The sequence below is a fragment of the Lactuca saligna genome, chromosome 3 (genome assembly GCF_052625555.1).
Source record: "Lactuca saligna cultivar CGN05327 chromosome 3, ASM5262555v1, whole genome shotgun sequence".
NCBI lineage: Eukaryota > Viridiplantae > Streptophyta > Magnoliopsida > Asterales > Asteraceae > Lactuca > Lactuca saligna.
The window spans coordinates 14,040,585-14,051,776 of NC_136419.1; the positions used below are offsets into that span (position 1 = coordinate 14,040,585).

General features: G+C 33.4%; 1 protein-coding gene across 3 annotated transcripts; it reads left to right on the forward strand.

The window, feature by feature from the left end:
• The first annotated feature begins 3,978 nt into the window (after positions 1-3,978).
• On the forward strand, positions 3,979-10,748 carry LOC145034523 (ARM repeat superfamily protein). 3 transcript variants are annotated; one of them, XM_078982958.1, is made up of 26 exons: positions 3,979-4,195; positions 4,273-4,374; positions 5,137-5,312; positions 5,396-5,603; positions 5,690-5,757; positions 5,850-5,919; positions 6,009-6,335; positions 6,440-6,519; positions 6,615-6,666; positions 6,745-6,898; positions 7,015-7,102; positions 7,190-7,292; positions 7,379-7,469; positions 7,554-7,651; positions 7,802-7,981; positions 8,075-8,317; positions 8,441-8,536; positions 8,648-8,742; positions 8,866-8,929; positions 9,030-9,120; positions 9,195-9,268; positions 9,349-9,546; positions 9,628-9,808; positions 9,904-10,025; positions 10,119-10,196; positions 10,319-10,748. In XM_078982958.1, the coding sequence occupies exons 1-26, from the start codon at positions 4,013-4,015 to the stop codon at positions 10,541-10,543; spliced, it is 3,447 nt and encodes a 1,148-aa protein (XP_078839084.1). In that variant the 5' UTR covers positions 3,979-4,012; the 3' UTR covers positions 10,544-10,748. The 3 variants fall into 3 exon arrangements, with proteins under 3 accessions (XP_078839084.1, XP_078839085.1, XP_078839086.1); XM_078982959.1 differs by having other exon boundaries at positions 9,907-10,025; XM_078982960.1 differs by lacking the exons at positions 3,979-4,195; positions 4,273-4,374; positions 5,137-5,312; positions 5,396-5,603; positions 5,690-5,757 and adding an exon at positions 5,763-5,783.
• The last annotated feature ends 444 nt before the right edge of the window (positions 10,749-11,192 follow it).

Sequence of the window (11,192 nt, forward strand, 5' to 3'; positions counted from 1 at the left end):
GCTTACTTTAATATCAAATCAACATAAGGTAATTTTCTACCTAATAATGCTTATTTTGACCAATATGGATATATGTTAACAACCTTATGTCAAAACAACCCCTATGGACATTTTTGGACACTTTTTAACAAAATTTGACATATTTAAAATGACAAAACAACCCTTATGTGAAAGCAGCCCCTATTGACATTTTTTGACACCTTTTTAACAAACTTTGACATATTTGAAATGACAAAACAACCCTAATGTCAAAACAGCCCCTATGGACATTTTTGGACACTTTTTAACAAAATTTGACATATTTAAAATGACAAAATAGCCTTTATGTGAAAACAGCCCCTATTGACATTTTTTGACACCTTTTTAACAAACTTTGACATATATGAAATGACAAAACAGCCCTAATGTCAAAACAACCCCTGTTGACATTTTTGGATGCTTTTTATCAAAATTTGACATATTTAAAAGGACAAAACAACCCTTATGTGAAAACAACCCGTATTGACATTTTTGACACATTTTTAACAAACTTTGACATATTTGAAATGACAAAACATCACTAATGTCAAAACAGCCCCTGTTGACATTTTTGGACACTTTTTTTAACAAATTTTGACATATTTAAAATGATAAAACAACCTTTATGTCAAAACAACCCCTTTTGACATTTTTCGACACTTTTTAATTAAGTCTTCTAACATATTTAAATGCAGGGTCTTCTTGAAGCCATAAAGGAGGTGATGCCACATGCTGAGCACCGACAACGTGCCCATCATATTTGTGCTAATTTTTACAAACGTTTCAGTGGAGAGATTTATAAAACCTTATTTTGGCAAGCTGCAAAGTCCACAACAGATCAAGAGTTCAAAAACAATATGGAAAAGATGAAAGAGTTGAACAATGATGCATATGACGATCTCATTAAAAGAAATCCTAAAACATGGTGTAGGGCCTATTTTGAAACGGATAGGGCATGTGAGGCTGTAGAAAATGGAATATCCAAGTCTTTTAACTCTGCAATCATTGGTGCTAGGGGAAAACCTTTGATAACTATGTTAGAAGAGATTAGACTTCATGTGATGGAGAGGTTTGATGCAATGATAAGGAACACAAATTCATGGAAAACTATTGTTGTTCCAAACATAATTAAAAAGATGAGAAAATGGCACAAAAAGATGAGGTATAGATTTTTTTTTTTTCCAAATTCGATTGTTCTATAATAAATTTTAAAAATATTATACTAACTTTACATATTTGCTAGGAATTGGATTGTTATCCCAAGTGGGCCTCTGTTGGAGGTTAGAAATGGTTATGAAGGATATATGGTAAACTTGGAAGGATGGGCATGCACATGTAGACTATGGGTATTGTCTGGCCTTCCATGTGTAAATGCATGCGCGGCTATAAACCATACCCACCAAAATCTCCTTGACTATGTAAGTGATTGGTTCAAGAAGGAAAAATATCAGTTGGCTATATAACACTTCCATTGTTCCCTTAAATGGAAGCAATTTATGGGTTAAAACTCCATATGATAAGTTATTGCCCCCAAAAGAACGTAGGATGCCAGGAAGGCCTTCTATTAAAAGAAAAAGAGACAAGAATGAAAAATAGACAAAGTATCCAACCGTTTCTGGTAAAGGGAAAATAAAGAAGTGTCATAATTGTCTACAAGAAGGGCACAATGCTAGGACATGCAAGAATGAAAAGGTTGTGCCCCCTCCTAAGGAAAAGAAGCCTCCTGGTAGGCCTAAAAAAACAAACTCTGATGAAAGACCTTCGAGAGGACCATCTGCAGCTACAAGTGGTGGTAGAGGCGGAAAAGGACCAACAGGGGCAAGAGGTGGAAGAGGATCATCTGCAGGTACAAGTAGTGGTAGAGGAGTTCCTATAACTCAAGATGATGGAGTTGCCGAAACTCAAGATGTAGTGCCTGAAACTCAATTTGATATTGAAAATGGTAAGAAATAATTATATATATATATATATATATATATATATATATATATATATATATTCTATGATTATATTAAATTTAATAATTTCATAACTTTTTTTTGTAGCTAATTTGGAAGATCAATCTAATGTGGTTGGCGGGATAGGAATTGATGTACCTGTTATCCGTGCAAAGCTCAAACCAAGAAAACCATCTGAAAGAATTATTTAGAATATTAGATTTAAGGGTTGGAATGGGACAAAACTCTAGTCTTTTGTAATATTTTTGTTACTTGGAATTTAGTACTCCTAGTATTTTGTTATTGAAATGTAATAACATTATGTCCCAAGGGCAAAATGGTCAATGGGCAAAACTGGTGAATTGAACTATTTCGTGTGAACTATTTATGTATGATGAATCATATTTTTTTTTTTTTTCTGTTTCTGGATTTCCAAATCAGGGGTGATAGAGTATTAAAATAGATATGAGTCAGGAGGTTAAAATGGGGAATAACTTATCAATACAATATTGAAATCATATTTCTTTTTCTGTTTCTGTTTTAGTATTTTTTTTTCTTGTTTATGTTCTGTTTCTACGTTCGGTGTTGGTGTTTGTGAAAAAAAAGTATTATGCATAAAATTGTTACTTGCATCTAGTGTTCCTAATTATCAATTCAATGCCTGGTGCAAAAAAAGTGCTATTGATATTGGTGCAAAAAAGTATTATGCAGAAAAAAGTATTAAACAACAGTTGTATTAGCTGTGTTTAATACCTGGTGCTATTGATGTTGGTGTCTGCTTAAAAAAAATGTTATGCAAAAAAGTGCTACCTGCATCTAATTACCAATTGAATCCAAATGCTTAAATTGTAAAAACACAACTGGGGAAATGCAGGTAAGTATTGAAACCAAAAAATGAAACCATCAACAATAATCTCCATAAGGAGATAATATGCGACCAAAAGGGTAAAACTATTCAACTAATTTGTACACAAATATAAAATGACATTAGAACCTAAGAAGAGAACCTGGAACAATCCATATACTCACATAACTATTTTACATTAACCTACTTTAAAGTACATTTCTTTAACTTTACAAAGGTGCATAAACCAAACAACACCTTAATACATAATTAGCTATTTTACATTAACCTACTTTCGCTGTTACATAATTATAACCCAAATGAAAATGCAAACCAGAACAATGCCATACATCATCAACCTAACCATGAATACACCGGTCTCTTTTTTGTCAATCGGCTCAAAGTTCATTAATTTCTTTTGCAGATTCATGTTCTCGTTCTCCAGTTCCATATTCTTTTTAGAAAGGATCATATTCTCCCTATGTAACTCATTCACTTTACTCTTAAACAGTGAAGACCCAAATCCTCATCCACTCACACAAAAAATTTACAATCTTTTGAAGTATTCTACAGAAAAAAAGTATCTGAGTAAGAATTAGAGAAAGCGTATCAATCTTAAAAGAATCTTAGATACTAGCGAATTAGGGCATCAAATGAAATGTCGCCTTGGGTTCTTCCTGGTTGTTGAAGTCTAGATCTTTGGTTGTTCACCACATCTACACAAAATGTTTTCGTAGTTTAGAATTGAGGAAGAAGAAGAAGAAGATCCATACGATCGATCGGCCATTTCTGCAAAGACGAAGTTAAAAAAAGAAGAGGAACAAGAAAAATATCGTAACTTTGAAGAACCCAGGGCGATGCACTTTTTAACCTAGTTTTCTTTGCCAACGTGTCACCTAATGTACAACCATGTCATCTATTTAGATGCCACGCCATTTATACCATCGGTTCCTTAAGCTTAACCGGTTACAAATCATTAAAATAATAAATATCACAGATAATAATGGTTAAATTGTACCAATTGATAATATAAGGGTTTTTTTAAGCGTTAGAGTATAATACATAGGGTTTTTGTGTTGTTTTTCCGCAAAATTCTTTTATTATTTTTGTTTTCTAGTATAATTTTTTTAAGTATAAATAAAAAGAGAAAAAAAAACATTCGACTTCAAAAACCCTCATTTAAACTTCCTGCTTTACTTGAGTCGGTACGTTAATGGAAGCCTCGACGTCCATTGCATCTTCGGCGGTTAGGTCATGGAGGACGATCTTTTTGACATTGAGGGACGAAGTGCAGAACTCTCCAACTGCTTCTACTGTCGTTCAGCTCCTTAACAATCTAATTTTCTCCCAATCTGAAACCCTGATTGCCGCTATCCCCAATCTCCCTGTCCATGAGGTACGGAGCTGTTCTCTTTTATGTCCACAGTCTCATTCGTCTGTTGTTCATACACACAAATGTATCTGGCTTTTCAGGTCACCTCGGATGCGATGTTTGTTTTGGAATTGGTCGGGCCTATATCGAATTCCAGAGGGGATGAGGATACTCGTCATGCGTTGGTGCAGCTATCCAACCTGGTAACTCTTACTGTATAAATCTTTATGCCTAAATCATGTCCATGCGTGCTCTGTGTCTCATTATACTTGATATGTAACTCAAAGCTCAATGGGGTAGACGAGTTTGTTGACACAAGTGAAGTTTAGAAACCCCTTTCTTTTGAAATTTACAACCCTTTCATCCTCTCACTCTATTCCATAGGATTTGTACTAAGGTAAAAGCTTGTTGAGCCACAACTTAAGTTGAAACGTAATAAGGTTTGATGTTCTAGCAATTAAGTTGGGTGAAAGTATAAGTTTGTTCCTTGTTTCCGAGCTTAAAGTAGAGAGTGAAAGAGATTTTTGGGCATATTCTTAGGTGAAACGACGACTTCCCATAAACAAAGGAATTTGGCATTCCTAGATGTTGTCTATGGAATGTTCAATTCCTTCAAATTATATGGAAAAAAAGTACTCTTTATTATATTATTATCATTATGATATGATTACAATTATTATTTGATTTCTTTTTATTGTTTTATAAATACTTATATCATGATTAATTTATAACAGAAAAATAATTTATTCCAAAGATATGTCTGTTACCAAACATTAAATCCAAGGATTGTCAACCAAATGCATGCACATTCCATTCAATTCCCTCAAAATTCCAATTGTTTTGACAATTCCATTCCCTCACAACAGAATTCTCTATTTGAATAATCACTGTCTCTTTGATCATTATTTTTCTTGTGTTTAATAATTGACTTTCACATTATGCTTGTGTTGCTTTATTTTCTCCAGATTCATAGCTTCAGCCATCTTATTTCTTTCAAAGTGACATCATCAACATGGGGTCTTGTACTTCACACTTTTGGAGGAATGGTGGAAATGTTCCTTGGTATAGCTGGAATAAAAAGAGATTCTTCAGATAATATTTCTGTCACTGAAGCCACCAAACACTGCTTAGACACTGTTAGGTTTGTTTTCTTGTCAAATATATTCTTTTCTTTTTCAAATTTGTTTTATAATTCTACTCATTTAAAACTTTCCAAGTTTCCAGATCTCTTGTTGATGTTAATCAGAGAACAATTACACTATCAGACAATATGCAACTGTTAAACTTTCTTCTCAAAACAGTTACATTATCTCACAATATTCGAAAAAGCAGTCCATGGGAAATTCAGACAACTGTTTTTACAATGATGAGTGAAGTTTTCTCAAGAGTTGGGACATCTTTACCACCTGATCATTGGCACACAGCAGTTGATGTGAGCATTTTCTGTTTACATGATTAACAAGTTTTCAATTTCTTTTTTATAGTGTTTGATTGAAATCTATCTGTCTACTGTTTCAGGCTTTCAGAAATACTCTGGATGTATTAGCAAATAAAGGTCCACTCATGGAAGGCAATGTAATGGATAGGTAGTCTTCTTTTGCTTCTCACTCAGGTAACTTATTATCTAAACAATCATGCCAAATTTGATCAGTAAGTGAATGTTTCAACTGTTCTACAGATTTTACACCTCACTCCTTCATTCCCTGCACTTGGTTTTAGTAAATGCAAAAGGATCCCTTCAAGACCATGTAATTTTTTCTCATTCTTGGACTTAAACTGTGTTATAATCATTAAAATGTTTATTGTCACCAGTATATCTGTATATGTTTTCTTACAGGTTGCTGGTTTTGTAGCTGCATTAAGAATGTTCTTTGGTTATGGTCTTACTAGTAAGTCACAGATTGTGTACACAAAAGAAGTTAGGATGCCAAGCCTTAGTTCTGAATCAGCTGGATCCAGTAGTGGGCCCTACAGGCCTCCACATGTGCGTAAACAAAGCCAAAAAGGGATGCAGTCAAAAGATTCCAAATTGGAGTTTTCACATGCAGCTTCTATAGGTTATATGTCATCTGATTCTGATTTTAGTGATAGTGATGGATCAGTTAAAGGTATTGGTAATTATCGGAGCTCTAAGATTAGAGTAGCTGCCATTGTTTGCATACAGGTATGAGTTTTTGCTATTTTTTTTTGTTACATGCATGGATATATATAAAAGTAAGAATGATTATGTAATTTAAAATGGGAAATGTGTTTGATTTTGTGTGAAAGGATCTTTGTCGATATGATCCAAAGTTATTTGCTGCACAATGGACAATACTTTTGCCCTCAAGTGATGTGCTTCAAGCAAGGTAAAAGACAATGCTTTCTCTGTTGTTTTTGTTGTATTAATTTTGTATATATATTTTTTAATCATTGTAGTGTAAATGTGTAATACGTTTGACAGGAGGTATGAAGCAAACCTGATGACATGCTTGCTGTATGATCCATATCTTAAGGTATTAATGTTGATTTTATAGTTTATACATTCATGTTGCTTTTTATCATGGGATGTGTTTAATATGTATGGATTTCAGGCACGTATTGCATCTGCATCTACTTTGGCAACCATGTTGGAGGGGCCCGCATCTGTTTTTCTTCAAGTAGCTGAATATAAGGAATCTACCAAGTTGGGATCTTTTACTGCTCTTTCCAGTTCACTTGGTCAGATTTTGATGCAACTTCACACAGGTATCTATCTGATTTTTTTTTTTCTTTCTTTCAACATGAACCTCACTCCAATTAACTTCCATTTAATCCACTCAAGTCACCTTTTATATGCTTTTACTGTTCTTTAATGTTTTTAGGAATCCTGTATTTGATTAAACATGAGAAAAACAGTGGATTTTTAACCTCCTTGTTCAAGATTCTGACACTTTTGATCTCATGTACACCGTAAGAATTCTCATAATCATCATTACTTCAATGACACTCTCTTGTATTATAAGCTAATGATTACTGTATTCACATCTTTATCAACAGATACTCAAGAATGCCTGATCAGTTGTTGCCTACTGTTATCTTGAATCTTCATGAAAGGATTGTTGAAGGCTTTCTTTCTCATAATGATCAAACTGGGCTGCTGGTTAGTCTTCTCCTTTTTTTTTTTTTTTTTTTTTTTTTAATTGTTCTTTGTAGCCACTAATGCATATATGAACAAAATTATTGCAGGCTGTTGCTCTAAGTTGCTTAATGGATGCTTTATCTGTCTCACCTTCTTCACTCAAAGTGAATGAGATGTTTGTTATAGAAATATCTATAGGTCAGATATTACAACTCTCTCTCTCTCTCTCTCTCACACACACACACACACAGACACATTGTTGCTAATAAGCATATTTTGCAGGGCTTAAAAATGAGAAAACATCTTCTGGTCTTCTTTCTACTTTGTTTTATTATTCTCAACCATCTACAAGCCCAACAGTTAGCCTTGAAGCTCTCCAGGTGAATTGACTTCATATTCTTGTTCCTGTTATTTAAATTAAGCTGAATTACATAAATGGTCCCTAGTCTTTTGGTGAACTTTCACTTTGGACACGTGGATAATTCATGTGTTACTTCATATTAAATGAAATTCTTACTAGCTTGTTGCAGGTTCTTAAAGCTGTGGCACATAATTACCCAAATTTAATGGTTCTATGCTGGAAACAAGTCTTCTCTATTATTTCTGAATTTTTGGATCCCCTTCTTGAAGGCTCTTCAAGGGCAGGGGTAGTAAATTCCGGACACATTGTAGGGACAATTAGGGAAAAAGTTATAACCAATGCAATCAAGGTGAGATTCATTTTCATTTCCTACTTTCTCTCTTGGTTTATTTCACATTACAAATTTGAAAACCCTTTTTTTTTTTTGTATCATCTGTGACAGCTGCTGGATGAATGTCTGCGTGCTATCTGTGGATTTAAAGGAACTGAAGATCTTTCTGATGATAAATTACTAAACAGTCCTTTTACATATGATTACATCAAAGTGAAAACAATATCATCTGCTCCATCATATGGATTGGAGAGCCAACCAGTGGCTAATGGTGATCATCCAGCTGGCAGTGAGCAGTGGTGTGAAGCCATTGAAAAGCAGTTATCATCAACTCTCTTTCATACTTCACCCATGGTTAGTTAATAGTTATCTCACTTTTCATTTTCCATTTTTCTCTTTTAAATAAATAGATTATATGTTTATTATAATAATATTAATACTCTTTCTATGGTGCTAATTGGATTTTCCCTTTTTTAGGTGAGGGCTGCTTCAATTACTTGTTTTGCAGGAATAACTTCAACTGTTTTCTTTTCCCTTCCAGAGGACAAACAGGATCAGATCATCACTTATTCTGTAAGATTCTAAAAACTGTTTTACTATAGAAATCAACATTACCTTTTTCTTTATTACCCTATTAAATTAAATATCCATTTCCTTTTTAAATTTATATTGTACACTTTTTAGATCAGTGCTGCTCTTGATGATGATGTCCCATCAGTAAGATCTGCTGCATGTCGTGCCATTGGTGTTATTGCTTGTTTTCCACAAGCTTTTATGAGGTACCTTTCACTTTTATACTTTATGAGTTTTCTATTTTTAAAGAAAAGTTTCTTTATTACCATATTAAATATCCATTTCTTTATCTAGTTTATAAGAGCCTTACAGATGTCTGAATTGTACAGTGTGGAGATCCTTTGCAAGTTTATCAATGCTGCTGAAGTCAATAGCAATCATCCATTAGTCTCGGTATTCATTCTTTCATTTTATATTTAAATCTTTTTCTTTAATTATATTTGATTCGTTTTTATCCTGTGAGCCAATTAATTTCACAAGTTATTGTTTTTAGGTTCGCATTGCAGCTTCCTGGGCTTTAGCTAATTTATGTGATTCTGTTCGCCATTGTATTGACAGATTTACCCCCTCAAGCTCTTCTGTAGGTGAGTACCAAACTTCCATTTGACCATTCTACCCCTATGCATTGTTCTTTATTCACATGTCTTTGATGTGATAGATTTAAAGGATTGCACGAAAATGGTGTCTCTGTTAATTGATTGCTCTTTACGGCTTACAAGAGATGGTGATAAGGTAAACTTGTGTAACCTTTTAACATTTATTTATTCATGTGATTATTGTGTTTTAAATTGAATTGATTTTATACTTATTAGATCAAAGCAAATGCTGTAAGAGCCCTTGGAAATCTTTCAAGATTTGTTCCATGTTCAACTCAAGATTTCCATATTTCTGTAGAAACTGAAAGATGTCTGACATCAACTTCATTTCTACAACTAATGTGGGAAGATTTCTCTTGGCTGGAAAGAATGGTGCATGCATTTCTTTCTTGTGTTACAACCGGAAACGTCAAGGTAAAAAAAACTTTTTTTAACTTTTACGGTTTTACCCTTTTTAACTTTTTTTTTTTTAATTTTTTATTAAAAAAAAAAAAGGTACGGTGGAATGTTTGTCATGCATTGAGCAACTTATTTCTGAATGAGACGTTAAAACTTGAAGATACAGATTGGGGTCCTTCAGTTTTTAGTATTCTTTTACTTCTTCTACGCGATTCATCCAATTTCAAAATCAGGATACAAGCTGCAGCTGCATTGGCTGCTCCAGCAACAATACTTGGTCACTCATCCATCATATGCTTCATCTTTTCTTATTTTTTATATATATCTCTTGAATCATTTTTTCATTTTTTTAAACATTTTTGTTTTGTACAGCAGATTATGGGAAGTCATATTCAGATGTTGTTCAAGGGGTGGAGCACACACTTGAGAATCTTGGATCAGATCAGATGTTTGCTCCTTCTAGTTTCAAATACAGGGTTGCACTTGAGAAGCAGGTTGAGTTTTTTTTTTTTAAATCTTTTTTAATATTAATATATCAATCTGTTCCAAAACACCAAGTTAATTCTTTGTTTGATTTTACTACACAGTTAACATCAACCATGCTGCATGTTGTTGGAGTTGCTTCAGGAACTTGTCATCACCCTGTTCATGACTTCCTTATAAAAGTAAGCTCAGCTTAATAGCTTATGCACATTTCATGATTTTTTTTATCAAAAAGAATCAACAATTGCTCCCTTTGATGTTGGCTTTATAAGTATGTGTTGATGTTATTTTTGTTTGTTTGTAGAAAGCATTGTTTCTTGAGGAGTGGCTAAGGGGGTTATGTTCATCTGTTATGAATGAAGAATTTGAAGGTGAACATGATGCCACGTGGAACCAAAAGAAAGAGGTAATAAATAGAGCAATAGAGTCGCTTGTTAAGGTATATGAAGGCAGGAATCATCCAGTCATGGCAGAAAGATTTAAAATATTGGTGGACAAACTGAATGAATGTCCTCTTCCAGAGGTCTAACTATAATACTTTTTGTTGTAAAAAGTCTGAAAAAAATGGGAAAACTAGCAATAAGCTAGCTAAGAAATCTCAAAGTGACGATAAAAAATGTAGAAGAGTGATTCGGTATTACAAGACATAGGTAGTGCATTCATTAAATTAAAGTACTAAATAACTACTGTTGTATGATTATTTATGATTAAATGAAGTTTCATGCATTCCATTATATTCACAATATTATCATGAATTTCTCTTTCTCACTTGTGACTTGATTTTATTTACATTCTCAATGTTATTGCACTCTTTTTAACTAATTTAACATTTATTTTCTTGTAGACTCGCTATTTATAATTATTGCTATTTTTTCAACTCATTAACATTTAATACTCCATATATACTGTTGTATAACTATGGAAAAAGAATGACGAGCCCTATAAAAGTTAGACCCGTAGCTTAATAATAAAAAATGCTTGACGATTGTAATCAAGGGAACGTGGTTGACGCCATCTTTTTTGGGAGAGCGGTTGGAGATGAATGTAAGCAGCATGGTTTTTTTTTTTCCCTCTGGTTTAAAGATCAACTTAAAAAAAAGTACTTTGATTGGGTCTAATGGGACGCGAATTGGGGCATGAGAAGATGTAATCTATAAGTTAAAAAAGGAACTCTTACT

Bases quoted from the DNA above. Each gene is read 5' to 3' on its own strand.
- LOC145034523 (XM_078982958.1), top strand. From the start codon at position 4,013: ATGGAAGCCTCGACGTCCATTGCATCTTCGGCGGTTAGGTCATGGAGG. The intron at 6,899-7,014 runs GTATCTATCTGA...TAATGTTTTTAG, and splicing joins TTTGATGCAACTTCACACAG to GAATCCTGTATTTGATTAAA. The intron at 10,197-10,318 runs GTAAGCTCAGCT...GTTTGTTTGTAG, and splicing joins TTCATGACTTCCTTATAAAA to AAAGCATTGTTTCTTGAGGA.